The following is a 23,684-nucleotide window of genomic DNA, read 5'->3' as shown; positions in this document are numbered from 1 at the left end:
CATTATTTTTTTCTCAGTCTGATACTTTATTTTCATTGTTGTTGATTGATTGGTAACATGACAACACACGTTCACAACAGGAACCATGTTTGTTTGATTGTGTGAACATACCAGATTAGGATTTTGGTATGGGGATACGTACAACCAAAATATTACCATTTTGGTATAATATTTTGGATTTGAATGTGTATAACTAGCTAACTCTGGTCCAAACCTGATGCAACCAGATGCAACGCCAGTCCCTTCCTTTCCAAGCGAAGTAACAACGCAAACATTCCCATTTCCAAAACAAAAGGTAGACCAGCACAGAGTGAGGTTAGCCTGGGAAAGGGTAGTGGCTACATTAGTGGCATAGCTGAGCTCTCAATATGAGAAAGCTGACACACTGGACTTGTATTTCATTAATATTGTTCATCATAAAAACTGATTCAGTCACTTTTTAAAGTTTCCTCTTTATTTTCAAACATGATTTGTTCTCCTCCTCCTCCTCCTCCTCTTCTTCAGCAGATAGTGGTATGTAAGAAGGGGTGGCTGGCTAGGTAGGCATCAGCAGCTTCCTCCTCTTTCATGACAACTGTCCCAGGATTCCATGCTGCTTCACATTAGTCCTTCTCTGGTACCAGCTTCAGCACTTTGCCAATAGCAATGGTTTTGCCTGAAAAGGGAGACAATTACATAGTTATAAAAACCTTTAGTACTCCATTTGGCAATGGTTTTCTGGTTTGGCAAATTAATGTAAATAGAATATATCAAGTAGAAGCTTATTCATATTCATCAATAGAAACAAAACATGGTATAAAACAATACTACAGGAACGCACGCGCACACACACGCACACGCACGCGCACACACACACACACACACACACACACACACACACACACACACACACACACACACACACTACCTTCGTCTCGTAGGGTGAACCTCCCCATCTGTGGGAAGTCTTTGAAGGTCTCGAGGCAGATGGTTCCGGCACAACGTAGCCGGGCGATGCACACCTGGTCCTGTTTGACAAAGCGAGGTCGCGTCTTGCTCTTCTCACCTGTCTTCTTGTCCACTAGACAGATTAAGGCCTGAGGAGAGAATTGACTTGAATACAGGATTATTTACTAATTAACATTATTCACTGACAGAGAAGATACCTGTGGTGGGCAGACTATACTTGGATAGAGACCTGGTCGGGTTAGGAGATGTTAACAAGCTAATGTAACTTAGTAACTCAATGTGATTAGGTTAGGCGATGTTAACAAGGTAATGTCAAATCAAATCAAATCTTATTTGTCACATGTGCCGAATACAACAGGTGTAGACCTTACAGTGAAACGCTTACTTACAAGCCCTTAACCAACAATGCAGTTTTAAGAAAAATAAGTGTTAAGTAAAACATTTATAAATAACAAATAATTATAGAGCAGCAGTAAAATAACAGTAGTGAGGCTATATACAGGGGGTACCGGTACAGAGTCAATGTGCGGGGGCACCGGTTAGTCGAGGTAATTGAGGTAGTATGTACATGTAGGTAGAGGTAAAATGACTATGCATAGATAATAAATAGAGAGTAGCAGCAGCGTAAAAGAGGGAGTTGGGGTGGGACAATACAAATAGTCTGGGTAGCCATTTGATTAGCTGTTCAGGAGTCTTATGGCTTGGGGGTAGAAGCTGTTAAGAAGCCTTTTGACCTAGACTTGGCGCTCCGGTACCGCTTGCCTTGCGGTAGCAGAGAGAACAGTCTATGACTAGGGTGGCTGGATTAGGTTAGGAGATATAAACAAGATAATGTAACTTAGTAACTCACTGTGATTAGGTTAGGAGATGTAAACAAGATAATGTAACTTAGTAACTCACTGTGATTTCTACTTCTTCAATACAGGTGTGGATGTGTAGGACTGCGTTGTAACCTGGGCAGATGATGGATTTATGTTCAATGATGACGATCTGAAAACAAAGTTTAAAAAAGTACTGGAGTTTACATATTTAGTACTGGAGTTTACATATTTAGTCAACCCAACCTAGCATCACTATCATTTAGCATTTCTCTGATGCAGTGTATCTTTGTAAGCTAATCCTAGACAATAATAATATATGCCATTTATTTAGCAGAAGCTTTTATCCAAAGTAACTTACAGTCATGTGTGCATACACTGTACATTTTACGTACGGGTGGTCCCGGGAATGGAACCCACTATCCTGGGGTTGCGAGTGCCATGCTCTACCAACCGAGCTAAGACGACTTTAGACATGTCCTACCTGGGCGTCAAAGGTGCGTCCGGAGTGGCAGAGGTTCTCAGCGTTACAGAGGATGAAGCCAGGCAGAATCTCCTCTTCCTCGATGCCCTTCAGCCTTAGCTTCAGGTTCTCTCCAGGAACAGCTTCATCTGTCTCCACCTCGTCAGACAGCAGGCTCAGCACCTCCACTGTGTGCTGGGGGTAGGGATAACACATCACATGTATTATAGTGCTGTATATACACTGAGTATAAAAAGTCAGTATTGATGTCACTAAATCCACTTCAATCAGTGTAGATGAAGGGGAGGAGACAGGTTAAATAAAGATTTTTAAGCCTAGAGACAATCAAGACATGGATTGTGTATGTGTGCCATTCAGAGGGTGAATGGGCAAGACAAAATTTGAACGGGGTATGATAGTAGGTGCCAGGCGCACCGGTTTGAGTGTGTCAAGAACTGCAACACTGCTGGGTTGTTCACGCTCAACAGTTTCCCATGTGTATCAAGAATGGTCCACCACCCAAAGGACATCCAGCCAACTTGACACAACTGTGGGAAGTATTGGAGTCAACATGGGCCAGCATCCCTGTGGAACGCTTTCAACACTGTGTATAGTTCATGCCCCAATGAATTGAGCCTGTTCTGAGGGTAAAAGGGGGTGCTACTCAATATTAGGAAGGTGTTCTTAATGTTTTGTACACTCAGTGTATATGTTATACAAGTACTATATTAGTAATCTTAAATCGCAAGATAAACTGGGGCTGGGAAGTACAACAATAGAACCTGAAGTAACATATTTAACACAGGTGCGTACATGTTGGAGAATCCAAAACTGTGCATTGTAATGTCTGGAGTCCCTTTCACAATTTACATTTTAATTATTTAGCAGAAGTTCTTCTGCAGAGAATCTGCCAAATGACTAAAAAGTGCATGTAAATTGTGAAAGGGACTCCTGTACACTTGTGTAATGTATACTCTCCAGGAGCAGGACAGATGACTGACTTATGGAGAGCCTTACCCTGTTAGGCATCATGACCAGCTGCTGGGCTTTGGCAATAGAGCCGGACTCCAGCTTCCCCAGGATCACCGTGCCCATATCCTGAACACAGAGCACAACCAAGACCAGGTTAAAGGTTATTCTACCAGTTAAAGTCAGTGGCCTTGTGGTTAGAGTGTCCACCCTGAGATTGGGAGTTCGATCCCCGGCCGGGGTCATACCAAAGACTGTAAAAATGGGACCTGATGCGTCTCTGCTTGGCACTCAGCATTAGTTTGGGGGTAAGGCCCTGCGATAGACTAGCGTCCTGTCCAAGGGGTGTTGTACATGTACGTCAAGCTGCCTCACGCTACAGAAACAGGAGATAGGCTCCTATGAGCCGTTCCGGCTCAAAGCTACTTACTTACTACAAGTTAAAGGAAATGGTATTATTACACTACATCCTTTGTTTCCTTTCTCATCCTCTGTAACCCTCGGAGAGTGGGGTCAACGCCAGGGTCAGCGACCCTGGAGCAATTAGGGTTAAGTGCCTTGCTCAAGGGCACATCGACAGATTTGTCACCTTTTTCGGCTCGGGAAGAAGGGGTTCTGAGGGCGCTGCAGCACCTCCTGATAAATTGAAAAAATATTACATTTACATTTACATTTTAGTCATTTAGCAGATATATATAATAATAGAAATACAAATAAATAAAATCGACAAAATCAGTGAACTAGGCCTTTATTACTCCTTTATTAGCGGAGAAAAATGCTAATCAGCACCCCCCTCAGTTAAAGGAAGTGGTACTAAGGGCTAGGAAGGACACTGTAGTTTACTACGGTTCTGCTCACACTAGGTTAGTATAGAACATTTGCACTTATATAGAATGAATGAAAAAAACTAAAACGGATTCTGTCAAGGCGATTAGAATGGTTGTTTCCTTTCAATTCTATGCTCCCACTTAAGATGCCTTCATTGAGTGTGCTAGCGTCTAGAGCTAAGCTGTTGATCCCCCTGACCTACTGTACTGTAGTGAAGATAGAACCACTGCCAGCTAGTCTAACAACCTAACCAGCCCCCAATTAACTGAACCGTAATCCCATTATATCAACTGAATACCAGACCTAGTTAGAGCTCCTGGGTTTCATAACACCCCTCTTACACAACCACAGCAGTGTGTGTGTGTGTGTGTGTGTGTGTGTGTGTGTGTAGAAGACCTGCTGAGAAAGCTATACAATTTCGTTCCCTTCCTTCTAACCTGTTCCAAAACACACGCTGGTGAAACCGGTGGCAGAAAGCTAAATTATCTTGTGGAGAAAATGGCTGTACTCTGATGTCCTTGGCTACAGTAGGGAGGACTTTGAAGGACACCCAGAACGGAACAGAGGGCCTCATCTGGACGTGATGTTGGAAGGCCAGCGTGTGTGTGTGTGTGTGTGTGTGTGTGTGTGTAGCAGCTGCACAATGCTGCATTAACCTTGTCTTTTAGCAGTCATTTCATAAACCTTTGTCAAACTCTGAGATAATGTATTCATAATGGATTATTAATTACTACAGAATAAGATGGCTTGGCTTGGTTCAAAATTATGCAAGTTATGCCGTTGAGTGCAATACAGAGCTAGAGATATGTAACTGGAATAACTCATGACAGCAGCTGAGCTCACCTTGTATTTGTCTACGATGGGTAATCTGACAGGGCCATCTGTGATTCTGTTGAAGCTTGGCAGGCTGTCCAGATGTGGGATGAATGGCAACCCCCTGGCAACAAAGAACAATTGGGACAATCAATTATTATCTTTTCTAATACTATATTTATGGATTTTCAATTATTATGGGAACAGAGAGAACTTTTATAGCTTCATAGAAGTCAGCAGAGCTGTTTTATGGAGGTGGATAAAATAAACATTGATTTGATGGACTGTTATGAAAATAAAAACTTGACAACCAACCGTCACTCAGCACCCACAAAGGGATTGACATTCATTTACTTTCTGCAGAGAAATGAGCGGAGGATGATTTACGTGTACTTTCTGCAGAGAACAGAGTGGGGGATGACTTACGTGTACTTTCTGCAGAGAACAGACCAGAGGATGACTCGGAGGATGACTTACGTGTACTTTCTGCAGAAAACAGAGTGGAAGATGACTTACGTGTACTTTCTGCAGAGAAGAGACCGGAGGATGACTTACGTGTACTTTCTGCAGAGAACAGAGCGGAGGATGACTTACGTGTACTTTCTGCAGAGAAGAGACCAGAGGATGACTTACGTGTACTTTCTGCAGAGAAGAGACCAGGGGATGACTTACGTGTACTTTCTGCAGAGAACAGAGCAGAGGATGACTCGGAGGATGACTTACGTGTACTTTCTGCAGAGAACAGAGTGGGGGATGACTTACGTGTACTTTCTGCAGAGAAGAGACCGGAGGATGACTTACGTGTACTTTCTGCAGAGAACAGAGCGGAGGATGACTTATGTGTACTTTCTGCAGAGAACAGAGCGGAGGATGACTTACGTGTACTTTCTGCAGAGAAGAGACCAGAGGATGACTTACGTGTACTTTCTGCAGAGAAGAGACCAGAGGATGACTTACGTGTACTTGCTGCAGAGAAGAGACCAGAGGATGACTTACGTGTACTTTCTGCAGAGATGAGACCAGAGGATGACTTACGTGTACTTTCTGCAGAGAACAGACCAGAGGATGACTTATGTGTACTTTCTGCAGAGAAGAGACCAGAGGATGACTTACGTGTACTTTCTGCAGAGAAGAGACCAGAGGATGACTTACGTGTACTTTCTGCAGAGAAGAGACCAGAGGATGACTTACGTGTACTTTCTGCAGAGAACAGAGCGGAAGATGACTTACGTGTACTTTCTGCAGAGAACAGAGCGGAGGATGACTTACGTGTACCACGTGCACTCCTCTATGGGCTCCTTGAGGTTGGCTCCCGTCAGCCCAGAGCAAGGCATGAAGTAGATGTCCTTCTTTGGGTTGAAGCCCACCTTTTTCAGAAATGGCACTAACTTCTCTTTACATTCCTCATACCTGTAGTGGAGAGGGAGGAGGATGGGTTATTTTACTGTGTTAAATATCAATATCAATGTTACAATGTTGACTAATTGAGGAACAAAATCATTTAAAAATCTTTCCTATTCTATGACTGTCTGTCATAACCAGCCATGCAGCATGAGGGTCAAACAACATATTAGATGGGATACTGTAGACTCTGTATTTGGCTTTAAATATACATATTGTCTCTCTCTACCAAGATGCATGTATATACTGTACATTGTACTGACTGACCTTTCCAAGCTCCAGTTGACGGTGGGGTCATCCATCTTGTTGACGAGGACGATGAGGTGTTTGACTCCAGCTGTCTTGGCCAGCATGGCATGCTCCCGCGTCTGGCCTCCCTTCTCAAAGCCTGTCTCAAACTCTCCTTTTCTGGCCGAGATCACCTGACCTCAACATAGGGTTATGTTAGACTAGCAAAGGTGCAGAAGATCATGATAAACACTAGGGTACTGGGGTATACCATACAGGTACTGTACATTATCTACAGTGTAGTTTTCAGAACTAGAATGCATGTTAGAAAATACTCTCTCATTATACAGTAAGTCAGTCCTTTCCTTATCATACAAAATCCATTGCTAAACAAATGCAGTCCCAGTCAACTTGTCTACTGGCAACGATCCAACTATCCAACTAACAGGGAAACAGGGGCAGGTTTTGCCTCGACACAGCAGATATGAAAAGTGGCCAATGAAATGCCTTCCGCTAAGCATCGTTGGGGAAAACTCACCAGCACTGCCAGGTCAGCCTGTGACGCCCCACCGATCATGTTGGGGACAAAGCTTTTGTGGCCGGGGGCATCCAGGATAGTAAAGTGCTTTTTCTCTGTCTCAAAGTAGGCTCTCCCCACCTCCACCGTCTTCCCCTTGTCTCGCTCCTCCTGGTTGGTGTCCAGGGCCCAGGACAGGTACCTGGCGAGCAGAAAAACTCAACTGAGATGCCTGAAATTGATGATTAAGAGGCTACCATATTTTCTCATGTCGGACACAAGATGAATAAGTCATATGAAAACGTTTTTCAGAGTCCTTTTCATTATTTCCAAGGATATATTTCCATGGTAAGCTCACCATGTCTCTCTGTTCTTTTCTTTTGCTTCCCTTTCATATTTCTCCAGGGTTCTTTTCTCCACCATCCCTGTCAAATACCTACGATAAGAAAGAAAAACAGAGATTGCCTGATCTGATAAATATAGGAGAGAACATTTTATTTCTAGATAGCCATGGCATTAGTAGCAATGGATATCACACCGTAGAAGAAAATGTTCAGTAACTTGAATCTAGGAATAGTTATTGATAACCATGTTATTACTCACATGATCTGACCTCCAATAGTTGATTTACCAGCATCTGAAAAAAAGAAAACTGGTCTTCAATCCAAATGAATACACAGGCAATTTCTAACAGCACTTGCTCTCTGTCCAGGGAAAACAAACCATGTAGGAAAGAAGAACATGAGGTCATAGTATACAATAGGGACGCACCCACATGACCGATGAACACCACATTGACATGCTCCTTCTTCGGGGCGTCTGGTGGGAGCGGGATTACTTTGAGCATGGGCAGCTCCTCCTCTTCCTCCTCCTCCATCATCTCCTCCTTTCCCTGCGCCTCCTCACTGGAACCCCCCTCTTCTCCCAGGGCTCCCCCTCCTCCTGGTTCTCCTTCCCCAGGTTCCTCTTTCTGCTCCCACGCCTCCACCTCCACCATTATGTCTGCTTCTGTCCCTCCTCCGTTCTCCACCAGAGCTAAAGGACACAAGCGGCACACGTTTACCACTGACGTAGACTATGAAACAATGCTCTTTTGTTGAAGGTAGTCCACATACAGCAGATTTCACAGGTGCATGATGAGTATATGAGATAGCTTGTGAACAGAGAGGAGAGTACCGGCACACTGTGTGCGGGACTACACAGTGATTGGCTGTTCTCTTCAAACAATGCTCTTTGATCTCTGACCTCACACAATATGACAATGAAATTGGCATATTAAACATGTATTACATAGTTGTGGTCACCTATAATGCCTTCAGAAAGTATTCATACCCCTTGACTTATTCCACATTTTGTTGTGTTACAGCCTGAATTCAAAATGGATCAAATAAAAAAAATTCTCACCCATCTACACAAAATACCCCATAATGACAAATTGAAACATGTTTTTAGACATTCTCATTTACATAAGTATTCACACCCCTGAGTCAATACATGTTAGAATCACATTTGGCAGCGATTACAGCTTTCTGGGTAAGTCTCTAAGAGCTTTGCTCACCTGGATTGTACAATATTTGCACATTATTCTTTTTAAAATTCTTCAAGCTCTGTCAAGTTGGTTGTTGATCATTGCTAGACAGCCATTTTCAAGTCTTGCCATAGATTTTCAAGCCCATTTAAGTCAAAACTGTAACTAGGCCAATCAGGAACATTCAATGTCGTCTTGGTAAGCAACTCCAATGTATATTTGGCCTATTGTCCTGCTGAAAGGTGAATATGTCTCCCAGTGTCTGTTGGAAAGCAGACTATATTAGGTTTTTCTCTAGGATTTTGCCTGTGCTTAGCTCTATTCAATTCATTTTTATCAAAAAAAATTCCCTAGTCCTTGCCCATGACAAGCATACCCATAACATGATGGAGCCACCACCATGCTTGAAAATATTAAGAGTGATGTGTTGTGTTAGATTTGTCTCAAACATAAAGCTTTGTATTGAGGACATAAAGTTAATTTCTTGGCCAATTTTTTTGCAGTTTTACTTTAGTGCCTTATTGCCAACAGGATGCATGTTTTGGAATATTATTATTCTGTTCAGGCTTCCTTCTTTTCACTCTGTCATTTAGGTTAGTATTGTGGAGTAAGTACAATGTTGTTGATCCATCCTCAGTTTTCTCCTAACACAGCCATTAAACTATGTAACTCTGTCACCATTGGCCTCATGGTGAAATCCCTGAGCGGTTTCAATCCTCTCTGGCACCTGAGTTAGGAAGGATGCCTGTAACTTTGTAGTGACTGGATGTATTGATACACCATCCAAAGTGTAATTAATAACTTCACCATGCTCAAAGGGATATTCAATGTCTGCTTCTTTTATTTTTACCCATCTACCAATAGGTGCCCTTCTTTGCGATGCATTGGAAAACCTCCCTGGTCTTTGTGGTTGAATCTTTGTTTGAAATTCACTGCTCGACTGAGGGACCTTACAGATAATTGTATGTATGTAGTACTGCGATGAGTTAGTAATTCAAAAATCATGTTAAACACTATTATTGCATACAGAGTGAATCCATGCAACTTATTATGTGCCGTGTTAAGCACATTTTTACTCCTGAACTTAGTTTAGTCTTGCCATAACAAAGGGGTTGAATACTTATTGACTCAAGACATTTCAGCTTTTCATTTTTAATGAATTTGTAAACATTTCTAAAAACATAACTCCACTTTGACATTCTGGGGTATTGTGTGTAGGCCAGTGATACAAAATCTCAATTTAATCCATTTTAAATTCAGGCTGTAACACAACAAAATGTTGAAAAAGTCAAGGGGTGTGAATACTTTCTGAAGGCACTATATACCATGGCTGTTCAATATCCTTATTTAATAGTGATATAGCTTTGTAGTGATAGTAGTGATAACTAGCTAACTTTACAGTATATTGAACAAATTAAATGCATTATTTAAAGAAATTCAAGTTAATCTAGCACTAATGCAGATTTAGAAACCTGCTAATAAAATCTGTAGATTAGTGCATCAGAAAAACTATTCCCATAGTAGCACATAAACAAGGCCTTCACCTCCTCATCCTTGAAATTAAACACTTGGCTGATTCACAATCAGCACTGGAGAAAGGTCATGATGACAACTGCTCAGAGAGGCATGCATACATTGCATGCAATACCACAGAAAAAATAAACTACACATTACAAAGACGGCATCTTTGTTCTGAACTATAAACCCACGAGGTAACTTCAACAGTCACTCAGAACTCCCTTCCCCTTGTGTCCTCTCTCTTTCTCTCGCAATTAAATTCAATTTCAAATCTCTCTCTCTCTCTCTCCCTGGCAGGCTACAGTTACAGCCAGGTGTCACACTAACAGATAAATCAGGCCTATGTAACCTGAGTAGATGTGCACAGCGGCAGTGTTATCCTGCCAAATGTAAAACACCTGACCTCAGCACATATAGGGCTGGTCAACATAGTACCTCTATACAGCAATATTCTCTGAAAATACCACAACTGGACTGTGCCCCATTTGGTTATACCAGTCTAACAAACGTCATATCCTCTATCTGTTTCCATGTGTCCCAGTGTACTAGTATATTTTAGGCATAGGCCTGTGATGTTGCATCATGCTATAGATGTGCATGTAGGGAGTGGGAGCTTGCCAACCCTCCCAGTTGGACCTTGTCATGTTTCCCAGAGCTGGCCTTCAGGCCTAGGCTACCTCCCAGTGAGCAGTAGGCCTGAAGAGACGTTTCAACGTCTGAATGAATGAATGAGTGAATGAATGAAAGGTAAACAATACTGACTGAAGGACATTTGCAATCCCTTCTGGAATTATTTGGGTGGGAGTTGGCAAGGCAACCTTCTGCAGGTAAAAATAATTATTGAGACCTAAGGGCTTTAAAAAAACAAAAAAACACCTGTGATACACATCTTCAACAATCAATCTGATACCATCTGTGATTGTCCAAAACAATAACATTGTGCAAAGTCCAACACAACTGAGTGGCAAAGAGAAGCACAAGAAGGAAGAATAGTTTTAGCTGCATAATAACAAAATAGTAATAAACACAGAACACATACCAACTGTTTCTGACAGCTCCATTCTGGCAACTGGCTCAGCACCTGGGAAGAGACAAGTTGTTGCGTTTATCGTTGGCATTAAATTGACATTGGAGCTTTCTGAATAGGAATCCAGTATGGGTGATGGCTTAACAATAATAATAGTCATGAGCAGTAGGCCAAGCTATAAAAGTTGCACCATCATGTCAAAACTGTCACTTTAGTGTTGAGCAATATCATTCACTAGTCTAGTGAGCTTGCTAGCTACAACCCCAAGATAGCTAACGTTATCTAGCTAGCTACTGTAGTTAACTTGGCTAACACCAGGCAATAAGAGCAGCTGTCAAAATCCCGTTATTACAACACTACACAACATCACGCACTAACCTACCGTGACCGTCGGATATTGGGATTTCCGTGGGGCTGCTTTGAAAGAAGGTCGGTACAAACACCGCCGCGTTGACATTCGGGACAAACGGCTTGGCATTGACGTTGAGAGCGGCGAGAGCGGACTGGAGTCCCGCGGCGGCTCGGGCCTCGGCATCCTCCTCCTGCTCCCATGAATCCGGGGCTGTGTCTCGCGGGTCCATGGCAGAGTTAGCTAAGCTAGTTAGCTAGCTTGACTGTGAACAACGCAACTGGCTTGATGTCCGTTCTGTTATCTTGCTACTTATGTTTAAATACTTCGCGTTGTTTCACTGTGTCTTGTTTTGGTAGGCATATGGTGAGCCGGTGTCTCACGGAGACGAGACCGACGAGAGCGAGAGATGTGAACGTACAGTTCCACAACGAACCGCTAGGAGGACTCCTCGAGGGGGCCTGGAACTACAGAACAATGCATTCTGGAAGGTGGGGTTGAATATAAAGCTGTCGATCTCCACTCAGTATACCGGTAAATATGAACATTAATTACAGTATAATAATCAGAGTATACACATCCTTTATTTTACTATACTCAAAACATTTTTTGTATATATAATTGTAATAAGTTATAGTAATAACAAACATCAAATAGTACAGATAAACAGTATCAGTATTCAAATCAGTTACGATTTGAAAAAAAGCTGCCTACTGGTGAATCCATGAGGGTCTTTCACTCTTTGGCATCAGCAATTCCACCCGGAGTGATGGCGAAAGTGGCCTCGTTCTCAGGCATATCAGGACTGCAGGAGATCATGGAAAATAATGAATCTATGAGAGGAGGTAGATCTTTCTCCATAGGCGAGAAAATCCTATTTGACCCCTTCTTTACAATGCTTTATTACTAAGGAATAATGAGAACAACATATATTGAGTAAGTGAACTTTAAGACAAATTACCTGTCAAATATCTTGGCGATCCTCAACTCTCCACGTCCTTTCCTCAAGCTGATTCGTGTGGTGGACGCATGCGCCAGGATGTGCCCTCCAATCGGCTTCTTGGGATCAGCTTGGAACCTGACAGCGACAAGAGAAACCCTCAGATCAGAATTACAGGCCAAAACCTGTTAGAACTTTAGCCAAGTGAGTGAGTTGCCGTCCAATTCCAAACCGACCCCTAGTCCCTACATCTGGTTAGTCACTTACGACATCCCAGCTCCAGGGTCTGCAGTCATCTGGTTGGTGACAAACACTGCAACATTGTACTCTAGGGAGAGGAGAGAAGAAGACATGAATATCAATATGTATGAATATGTATGATTTTGTGGTCCTCTGTAGCTCAATTGGTAGAGCATGGCGCTTGTAACGCCAGGGTAGTGGGTTCGATCCCCGGGACCACCCATACGTAAAAATGTATGCGCACATGACTGTAAGTCGCTTTGGATAAAAGCGTCTGCTAAATGGCATATTATTATGATTATGAATGAATATTAAAAAACTAAAAATCTCCCATCTACATCAATGCAAGGTTTACGCAAATGTCAAGAGTTATTCTGCCAGAGTATATTCTACTATTTCCATAGATCCCATATAAGTCTGCAAGAGCAGTGGCCAGACCTTCAGAGATCTTCTGCAGACGGGAGAGCATCTGGGCCAGCTTCTGTTGTCTCTCTGCCAGCTCCCCTCGGCCAGAGAAATCTACCCGGAACAGAGCCATGATGGAGTCTATGATCTGAGGGGAGGAATGGGAAAAACATAGAGACTCAAGACATTATAAATGCTTATTACACATAATAATGTATTATAGCTGTCGACATTAATTAAAGTGTTCCCGAAAGATAAGTACAGTGATGGAAGTTGACACTAAGAAAAAAATACTAACATAAAACAATGTGACAGGTGATATTGTTTATATTTTATTTTCATTAATACCAGAAGTTTGAAGACACCTCCCTCCTCGTGGAATTTGGCCGCCACAAAATCCAACAGCTCCATCTGGTGTTCACCTGAAGTTGAAACCCAATTAGGTACATAGTACAGTGCAGTACAGTAAGTCCAAGATGCAAGGTCCAAACCATACAAATGCCTAATCCTCTGATGTCATAAATACCTGTTAGAAAGTCATCCTCAAATGTATACAGTAAAAAATTTACAAACAACAGACTCAAAATGTATACTTAACATTTCTATCTAACATTGTGAAACAGCTTTCCTCAGACAATATGTTCTCAGGTTTAGGCAGTAATGATAGAGAGGTCTAATGAGTAAGTTAAATGTCTTACTGGTGTAGGCTCGGGCGTATAACACGTTGTCCAGCACAGCATCATGGTCCACGTTGAACCTGTCTGCTATGTCCTTTAGCCTGTCTGGACGACTAGAGGGTCACATCAGGTTAAGGAAAACATAGGATTTCATAAGAGACTATTGGCTGAGTCATGTGAATAAAAAACACTGTGATACTTATGACCCTGTTTCCTCAGAAATACTTGCAAAGGTACAGGTGAATTTAGACTGATGCAAATATGACTTCATAGATTAGAGCTCAGGTAAATTAGGATACAAAGTGTTCTCTGTGTCGATGAAGATGACTTTTCCTCCTGTGTAGCCGTCCTCTCCAGGAAGCTGGGCTGTGACTGGAGAACAACAGAGACACAGACTAAATGACAAGAACCAATGTAAGAATATCTGAACGTTTCTGAAACCTGACTTCCAAGACAGTACAACCCAACTGGGACTACCGAAAAGACCCCTCAGCCATTCACTTACCACAGAGCGTGTGAGAGAGCTGGGTCTTGCCTGTCCGAAACTCTGAGGGACAAAACATTTACTATGAAAGTATGAAAAAAAAAAAAAAACGTTTTATATCTGACCCAGGTCAGGATACTGTTAGCCATTGGGCCTTAACTTCCTGTCTTATACATCATGAGCATGAGATTGATCATATCTTTGAATGAGGGACACACAGTCAGAGACAGAGCTCACCTCCAAATGCCTCAGTGATTGCCATGCTCTCCATACCTCCCCCAAGTAGTTTACTGCAGAGAAGACAGACGGATCAGGAGAAAAAAAATAGGAGTACTGTGTTTATACTGCATTATGAATCAGGAAAATGTATTAATATGAAAGGTTATGAACATATGAGCGTGTTGTAGCAAATCTCAACTCAAACTCCAGGCTTCCAGTGGTGACGCGGAACAATTGTTTCCTCTTCGCACTGTATTCAAATGCTGTCAGGAAACCTTTGGTCTTAAAAAACATTTTTTTTAAATTCAACGTACAAAGTGACAACAAAACTAATCATGAATCACCAAAGTCCCCTATACTGAAGGTGACTCAGGTGAGTCTCTCACCAGCATTTTCCCAGCAGCCTCTTTGATCTTGTCCACCTTGGCCTCCGAAAGGCCCTTGATGTTACACAGGGCTCTGCGTGTGGTCATCTGGATCCCCTTCACTGTGCAGATACCCACAGACTTCAGCTTCTTTAAATCTGCCATGTTCTGGATGGATGGAGGGTGGGAGGGATGGATGGAGGGAGGGAGTGGAGAGAGAGCGAAGGGGAGAGAGAGAGAGGGAGGGAGGGGTGGTAGTGGGAGAGAATGGAGAGAGAGAGAGAGAGCGAGAGAGAGAGAGAGAGACAGGGGTTGTTTACTTATTTGTTTTGAGTTGTAATCTTGAGTTGGTCTATCTACCTACCCATGACTAAGTATCTATAACATATTATACACTCTGTCAAGGGTCAGGGCAGTCTGACTACTGTCCTTGACCTTGTTTTCAGATATACTCACAATTCCATGCTTCTGCAGGGTGTCTATGTCTTGGAAAAAGGACTCCTGTGGGTAAAGAACATGACAAAACAACCTCAGTTTGAAGTCCATGTTGAGAAGTAACATATGATCTGACTGTGTCTGACACACCACTTAGGCCAGATGGAAGTTACCATCACCAAAAATATATTAGCTATGTTGTTTGTTATCAATGATTATCAATGAGTGGTAGCTAACTTACTAGCTACAACAATCCATTCTACCAAGAAAAACATCAAATTAAGCTAGTAGTAGCTACGAGATGGCTAGTGGCTAACAAAACTGACAACCGTAGCCAGGCTGGCAAGCAAGCTAAAATCAAAGACAGTACAGTATGAAGATAGGCAAAAACTGCTTCTCCAATAGAGGGAAATAGTAATGGTGTCTTTTTGTAGGCACTAACTCCGCCATGGTTTGTTGGACAAAGCCTATGGGGAAAATGAATGGCGTATTTTGGAGAAAAAAGTTTTTCCCGCGCTCAGTCCGCTAATATCGTTCCGCTAATACAGGACTAGTAAAGGCACAGTGCACTTATTTTGTGATTTTTTAAAAACTAAATGTATTTGAGTGTTTCACAGCATTTGTAACTTGAGTCTGATAATTATCTGTACAAAACAGGTAACCTGATAATACTTGTGGAATATAAAAATACTTGTTTGATATACAGTATGTTTTCCAGTTTCTTTAAGTACTTTGCAAATGCAACTTATTTCTATGTGAAAACTGAAATGGTCTATTCATTCCTTTTCAGTGGAAGCTCTTATCCAGAGCAACTTTCAGTAGTGAGTGCATACATTTTTATACTGGTCCCCCATGGGAATCGAACCCACAACCCTAGCATTGCAAGCACCATGCTCTACCAACTGAGCCACATCATCACATCACATCATCACAAACCACTTGATGTCTCAGTGTATTCAATTACTGTATTGTGCATTGTTTTCCTTCATGGCGATGGAGTCTACAGGTACAAACCTAGATGACCAGCCCATGTACAATACAGTAATGTATATTTACATTTAGTGGTTTGTAAGGATGGTAAATTAATACTGCACAAAAAGTGATTGTTTTCCATGTTATTTGATCAAGTAAACTATATAATTTGATGTGGATGTTTTGTGTCTTTGCCCATAACTTTGCACCTTTTGATGTAAATGTTTGAGGACAGACAGGGTTTTGTTCTTTCTGGATTCCATTAGAATGACAATCGCAGCGAAAGAGACAGGGCAACAACTCTTACAATTCCAACTATTGAATCCAGCAAGATATTGTTCTTAATTATACAACTACCTTTTTTGCCAAAGCTGAGATCTTGATACAATTTTTTGCCCGCACTACAGACCTCTATATAGGTCCGCTAATACTAGTAAAGGCCCAGTGCACTACTTTTGTGAAAACATTTTTTTATGTTTTATTCCGGCACCCCTACGTCCCGCGGTTATGCATAAAGCACATAAAGGTTTCATAATTCATAAAGGTCATGTTAACTGACTGCTATTATCTCATAGAACAAAACTTATAAGATCTCTTAAGCCTGTGTTAACCTCAGACCTTATTTCAGCGTTTATTACAAAACCCTATTCTTTTCCCATTCATTCATCCCTTAGGGATGGCTGAACAAACCAGAGGTCACTCATTTCCGGGTTTTAGAACTACAACCTGGCCAGCGCTAAGAAATCATAGAAATAGAATGAATAGAATGGGCTTGGCTCCTCTAACCCTGGGAAATTGGCTGGCAAACTCATCTGTACACTGGCAGTGGCTGCCTGGTATTGTGATGCAATAATTTCCATAGTAATGTAGAATGTTCATTCAAACGATGTTAGCGGATGTGGCTTATACAATGGAATGTACTTTTTGTAATGTCAGTTGAGTTGATTCAACATATCACAGCACAGATTGATGGGTACATTTCCTGCTGTTAATTCCTGCTTTACTCCTATGGGTACCAATCAATCAATCAAATGCCATGATTAGCTGTTCAGGAGTCTTATGGCTTGGGGGTAGAAGCTGTTAAGAAGCCTTTTGGACCTAGACTTGGCACTCCGGTACCGCTTGCCGTGCGGTAGCAGAGAGAACAGTCTATGACAAGGGTGGCTGGAGTCTTTGACAATTTTTAGGGCCTTCCTCTGACACCGCCTGGTATAGAGGTCCCGGATGGCAGGAAGCTTGGCCCCAGTGATGTACTGGGCCGTACACACTACCCTCTGTAGTGCCTTGCGGTCGGAGGCCGAGTAGTTGCCATACCAGGCGGTGATGCAACCAGACAGGATGCTCTCGATGGTGCAGCTGTATAACGTTTTGAGGATCTGAGGACCCATGCCAAATCTTTTCAGTCTCCTGAGGGGGAATAGGCTTTGTCGTGCCCTCTTCACGACTGTCTTGGTGTGTTTGGACAATGATAGTTTGTTGGTGATGTGGACACCAAGGCCAGTCCACCCATTATTTTACATTTTAGTCATTTAGCAGAGGCTCTTATCCAGAGCGACTTACAGTTAGTGAGGGCATTATGACATCATTGACTTAAATGCGGACGTCAGTTCTATTAATTCAATTTCTTAGATAGATATCATCACTTGTAGGCGATGTCATTACGATGTTGGCTAGCTAATGCCGCGTTCAAGTGCTAGTCGGAACTAGGAAACTTGGAAATGTCTGACTTGCTATTAGGTTGTAGTTAATATATAGTCGTGGTCAAAAGGTTTGAGAATTACACAAATATTAATTTTCACAAAGTCTGCTGCCTCAGCTTTTATGATGTCAATTTGCATATACTCCAGAATGTTATGAAGAGTGATCAGATGAATTGCAAAGTCCCTCTTTGCCATAAAAATTAACTTAATCCCCCAAAAACATTTCCACTGCATTTCAGCACTGCCACAAAAGGACCAGCTGACATCATGTCAGTGATTCTCTCGTTAACACAGGTGAGAGTGTTGACGAGGACAAGGCTGGAGATCACTCTGTCATGCTAATTGAGTTAGAATAACAGAATGGAAGCTTTAAAAGGAGGGTGGTGCTTGAAATCATTGTTCTTCCTCTGTTAACCATGGTTACCTGCAAGGAAACACGTGCCATCATCATTGCTTTGCACAAAAAGGGCTTCACAGGCAAGGATATTGCTGCTAGTAAGATTGCACCTAAATCAACCATTTATCGGATCATCAAGAACTTCAAGGAGAGAGGTTCAATTGTTGTGAAGAAGGCTTCAAGGCGCCCAAGAAAGTCCAGCAAGCGCCAGGACTGTCTCCTAAAGTTGATTCAGCTGTGGGATCGAGGCACCACCAGTGCAGAGCTTACTCAGGAATGGCAGCAGGAAGGTGTGAGTGCATCTGCACGCACAGTGAGGCAAAGACCTTTGGAGGATGTCCTGGTGTCAAGAAGGGCAGTGAGGAAGCCACTTCTCTCCAGGAAAAACATCAGGGACAGACTGATATTTTGCAAAAGGTACAGGGATTGGACTGCTGAGGACTGGGGTACAGTCATTTTCTCTGATGAATCCCCTTTCCAATTATTTGGGGCATCCTGAAAAAAGCTTGTCTGGAAAAGACAAGGTGAGCGCTACCATCAGTCCTGTGTCATGCCAACAGTAAAGCATCCTGAGACCATTCATGTGTGGGGTTGCTTCTCAGCCAAAGGAGTGGGCTCACTCACAATTATGCCTAAGAACACAGCCATGAATAAAGAATGGTACCAACACATCCTCCGACAGCAACTTCTCCCAACCATCCGAGAACAGTTTGGTGACGACCAATGCCTTTTCCAGCATGATGGAGCGCCTTGCCATAAGGCAAAAGTGATAACTAAGTGGCTCGGGGAACAAAACATCGACATTTTGGGTCCATGGCCAGGAAACTCCCCAGACCTTAATCCCATTGAGAACGTGTGGTCAATCCTCAAGAGGCGGGTGGACATACAAAAACCCACAAATTCTGACAAACTCCAAGCATTGATTATGCAAGAATGGGCTGCCATCAGTCAGGATGTGGCCCAGAAGTTAATTGACAGCATGCCAGGACGGATTGCAGAGGTCTTGAAAAAGAAGGGTCAACATTGCAAATATTGACTCTTTGCATAAACTTAATGTAATTGTCAATAAAAGCCTTTGACACTTATGGAATGCTTGTAATTATACTTCAGTATATCTGACAAAAATAGTAGCAAACTTTGTGAAGACCAATACTAGTGTCATTCTCAAAACTTTTGACCACGACTGTACACGTGCCACTTTCAACCAATTTGTGAGTCGGACATTTCCATGTTTCTTAGTTCCGACTAGAACGTGAACGCGGCAACTCATGCGTAGGGACAAGTCATTGGGTCGAACGGTCGTCTCGCGTTAAACTGCGCATGTGCAGGCCGTCAATCAAAGGCACTCCTTCGATATGTTGTTTTTGACGAAAATGAAAACGTGTCAGTTTGTCACTATCACGAAGGTGGAGTAATACCATGTTCAACTACTTGACATTGGCACGAATGAACGTTGTGCCTTTAGATGTCGAGAAAATTAACAACTATGGAATAATTTTTCACTTCACTCCTTGACTTCTCAAACCCGGCCTGTTTCGCAAGTCTCGCGATGTTGTGCCTCTGGGTTTAGTGTGCTAAAAGAGTTAGCTAGCTAGCCAGGTTAATGTTACCTCATCATCTTGGTATCCGGACTCATCCTCCACAACTTGATCCTCGGCGGCTTTCATCTTGATAGGCGCAATGTAGCTATCTCTTGAAGTAGATATTGTTTTTGTTTCAGCAACCTTGCTAGCTAGCTATAATTGGAAATGTCTTACGTCAGAAAATATTAGCAAGCGCTCAGTTAGTTGGCTAGCGAACGTAAGCTATAGCTCCTGAAAGATGTGATCAACAGCGACAGAATTAGGTCGCTTCTTTCACTGACTTGACAGCCCTATAAAAATAGAAATTGTATATAAAATGTTGCAACGCTAGTTATGATGACCTTCAGCTTATCAATATGAAAAATGACTTGCCACCTGAGATTTATCCAGGTGGCGGGAATGTTTGACAGAAGTCCTTTATCACGCTCGTGTTTGAAAGTTGAGAACTGTCAGTCAAAATTGTTACACTCGCGAGATGCTCTCATCAGCAACAATCAAGTAAACTGTATGCGTGAGTTCCTCTCATCAGCAACAGTCTTTGGGAGTGATTGATCTTCATGCACAGTAGCTACATAGTCAATTTATAGTGTTTATCTCTAAGATAACTGCACTTTACTACAGTATACAAATGTAAGGTCTCAGAGGAAAGTAAGGTACATGTAAATAATTACAAACAAGTTAACTGTAAAGGAGGCAAAGCAGCACACGTTAATGTCAATTTCGTTGGTGTTTTTATTCCTGCAGTCATGTCGAAGACATAGAATTAGCTCTGGAAGCTGAAGTAAGAGACCATAAATTCCATGGGGGTGACAACAGAGAAAAGTAACTGACATTCTCCAGGCTTGACAGGACTATGTGTACATTGACATAATATCTTTACAGAATTATACTGTATGCAGGGAAAGTGTTTGAATCTTATCAAAATATACTTTTTGTGATGCATATTTTGTGATGGATTGACTTTAATGCCCAAATGAAATCAAGTCTCAAGCAACACGTGACAGACATACTCTGATTACCAACACTTTTTCAATTGGGTATCCCTGTGCAAAGTTGTTCAATGGGAATTTTAACACTCACAACAAAGAACACTAACACCCTATCTATGGCTTAGTCTTTGCAGAGTCTTGTGGCCTGCTGGCCTTTGTTGCATCTGAGTCGATGCATATACCAAGAAGTCACCAACTCAATGGGCATGGTCACCTTACCTGGCTTCTCTAGTGTAAGCCTGTTCCTGATGTAGAGGTACAACTTAAACCAGCAGACACTATAGATCTCAATGACCAACTGTGATTGTGAATGATGGATCTATGATGTCAGTCATGTCTAGTCTACCATGATTTTCCCACTTACAAGTGGAATGAACACGTTCCCAAACCAAACACAGGTAACAACAGTTGAGGCCAAATGTAGCTACACACCCACATGAAAACATTGTTCTTTAGACCACACACACTCTTGGTAACCTCTTATAACCGCAATAATATCCCAATTTCTTCAATTATCTACCTGGTCCAAACTCTGTGGAACACATACATATTTATATCGCTATACATATAAAAAAAGAAATAAAAGGACAGTGCTCAGAAGTCAGTCTCTGCAGGATGTTGAGTAAGAGAGACAGCGAGAGGGACGTTCATTATTGCAACACCCAGGAAGTGACATCATCATCCTCTAACCTCCTTAAATGGCCAATCCTGGATGTTGGAATGAGCATGTGCAGCTTTGTATTATCTTCCTCCCTCTTCTTTGTCTCGCTCTCTCTCCTTCTGAGCCTCCCCTTTCCCTCGTTGGTTAAAGCTCTAAGGCTGTCTGAGCGACATCTTCGTCACATTTTAACTGGAGTGGGAGGCATCAGTCCTGGCATCCCACCTGACATCCCTGCGTTGGGTCCCAACAGGATCTACACAAGGAAGGGGCATTACAAAAACATTAGTTCATTTATTAATTGACAACACAGCAGATCCTAATGACTCATAACGAAAGAGTGATTTACCCAATTCCAAATCAAACCCCCTGAGGCTTTTCACGTAGATTGAAAAGTATAGGATAGGTATAGGCTATATGATGATAGCTCCACTTTGCTGTCTGAAATGGTAGTACTTTTAGCCATATTGCTTTCATTTCAGAAGAACAAGAGCCTAGCTAGGACATAAACTTTTTCCCATAATGCCACTTCGTCCTGGAACATGCTTCAAAATATATTAAAGTTAGGGGTTAGTGTCCTTGCCTGTTTTTAAGACTCTGATCGACAACACTGTTTGTGATAGCTGCAGTTGTTTCTAATCTTCAATTGTATATGTATCTTGTGACACTGTCTTTTGTGTGTATTTTATGTACACGCTGCTATTTCCCTGTTTTGCCTTCTTGCCAGGTCGCCCTCACAAAATAGGTTTTTAACCTCAATGGGTCTTACCTGGTTAAATAAAGGTTAAGTTTGTTTTAAATAGTGGTAGGGGCTAGTGGTGTATTTGGAACTGAACATAGTCTGTCAGTGGGATAGTACAGTACCTGTCTCTGCTGCTGTAGCTGCTGCTGCTCCAGCTGTAGTCTCTCAGTCTCAAACACCACCGGAAGGACCAGGATCATGAACGAGGTAGTGCCCACCCACAGGGCAGCGCGGGAGAAACTGGAAGAGACACGGCAACAGGAGGTGAGATGAGAGGGAAAGGTGGGGGTTAAATAACAAACAGACATGATGAGATAACTACAGTAGATAATAACAAACACAGATGGTGTAACTGACTGTCCTTGGAAAGACCAGGGGCAGGCAAAACACTCCTTGGAATACAGAGGAGCTGTTCAGAACTGTGAATGCAATATAGTGCTCCATCCACACACTGCTCCTGTCCTTATTGTGTATGGTAAAGCTCTAAAACGAGAGGTTTCAGCCGTTTTCAGGAGAACGCTCACCTGTACAGCTTCTTGGCCACAGTGACTGAGCCTGATATGGTCACCTCAGCAGCGGAACGCAGTGTATCAGGGAACATCTCAGTCAAACCCCACAGCCTCTCAATAAGAGTCTCATCCAGCTGAGGGGAGGGAGACGCATAAGTTACTACAACACGGATAACATGCTTATTTTAGACCCAATGGAGAATGGAGGTATATAGTACCTACATTAATTAAGTATTTTAAAGTCTAAAACGTAACCAGCTCTGAGGTACTAGCTAGTATTGAAAACCTTCAGATTACTGAATGACACATTACAGTTTTAGACTACGCCTACAATGTATGTGTCCACACAATGGGACATCTGGCTTACTTTAGTTCATGGAGTTAAATTTAAAGTACGGCCAATTACAGTACAGGTAAAACAGCTATCCTAGTCGTGCATGTGACAGTACGCTAGCTAGCTACCATGCTAACGCTAGCTAACACCGGTGAGCAATTACTCGCATAACGACTGACTCTCAGTAGCTGTAGCTAACTAGCTAAATAGGCATACCATTCAAGTGAAACTGTATGTATGATCGTGCATGACAGTTACGAGGTGACAGGTGTCAAGTTGCCATTCAACCATACCTCCTCATCTTCATCTTCGTCGATCTCGCCTTCTGGGGGCCGGGTCTCGACTGGGCCCGCAGCCGGTGAGAGCTCTTCGATTCCAGCCATGGAAAACCGTTCTCGCGCCGTTTACCAGCCTGTGTGATTAGCAAATCAAAATGTACCTCAATCGGTGGAAGGGCAAATCAGTATTTTAATGTTTTATCGTTGAATTATTGATTTTGCCCCGGCTTGCATAAATGTTGGACCGAAGAGGCGTGCATTGGTCCTGCGACAATCTGAGGTCACTCGGGTAAGCTACATGTGCGTTGGATGACGGGAAAAATGGTCCATTGCCTTACTCGCTAAAATAA

At 42.4% G+C, this 23,684-nt stretch overlaps 3 protein-coding genes across 3 annotated transcripts; all 3 read right to left on the bottom strand.

Moving 5' to 3' along the window:
• Positions 1-2: 2 nt before the first annotated feature.
• Positions 3-11,815, bottom strand: LOC121576835 (eukaryotic peptide chain release factor GTP-binding subunit ERF3A). The gene is made up of 14 exons (XM_041890367.2): positions 11,441-11,815; positions 11,071-11,112; positions 7,757-8,020; positions 7,589-7,622; positions 7,344-7,421; positions 7,007-7,187; positions 6,508-6,662; positions 6,109-6,249; positions 4,870-4,963; positions 3,247-3,327; positions 2,251-2,424; positions 1,849-1,938; positions 908-1,076; positions 3-655 (listed from the first exon to the last, which is right to left on the bottom strand). Exons 1-14 carry the CDS (start codon positions 11,637-11,639, stop codon positions 603-605), a joined length of 1,755 nt encoding a protein of 584 aa, XP_041746301.1. The 5' UTR covers positions 11,640-11,815; the 3' UTR covers positions 3-602.
• Positions 11,706-20,461, bottom strand: LOC121576842 (meiotic recombination protein DMC1/LIM15 homolog). Its single transcript, XM_041890379.2, has 13 exons — positions 19,852-20,461; positions 15,194-15,238; positions 14,759-14,905; positions 14,572-14,654; positions 14,391-14,443; positions 14,175-14,216; positions 13,969-14,041; positions 13,691-13,782; positions 13,341-13,414; positions 13,026-13,140; positions 12,615-12,675; positions 12,369-12,485; positions 11,706-12,212 (listed from the first exon to the last, which is right to left on the bottom strand). The coding sequence occupies exons 1-13, from the start codon at positions 19,906-19,908 to the stop codon at positions 12,143-12,145; spliced, it is 1,029 nt and encodes a 342-aa protein (XP_041746313.1). The 5' UTR covers positions 19,909-20,461; the 3' UTR covers positions 11,706-12,142.
• A 77-nt stretch (positions 20,462-20,538) lies between these two features.
• Positions 20,539-23,650, bottom strand: LOC121576849 (mitochondrial import receptor subunit TOM22 homolog). Its single transcript, XM_041890392.1, has 4 exons — positions 23,350-23,650; positions 22,738-22,856; positions 22,336-22,453; positions 20,539-21,727 (listed from the first exon to the last, which is right to left on the bottom strand). The coding sequence occupies exons 1-4, from the start codon at positions 23,437-23,439 to the stop codon at positions 21,653-21,655; spliced, it is 402 nt and encodes a 133-aa protein (XP_041746326.1). The 5' UTR covers positions 23,440-23,650; the 3' UTR covers positions 20,539-21,652.
• Positions 23,651-23,684: the final 34 nt, after the last annotated feature.

This window comes from Coregonus clupeaformis, chromosome 1 (assembly GCF_020615455.1).
Source record: "Coregonus clupeaformis isolate EN_2021a chromosome 1, ASM2061545v1, whole genome shotgun sequence".
Lineage (NCBI taxonomy): Eukaryota > Metazoa > Chordata > Actinopteri > Salmoniformes > Salmonidae > Coregonus > Coregonus clupeaformis.
The sequence above is the reverse complement of the archived record's forward strand: the minus strand, read 5'-3'. Positions and strand labels throughout refer to the sequence as shown.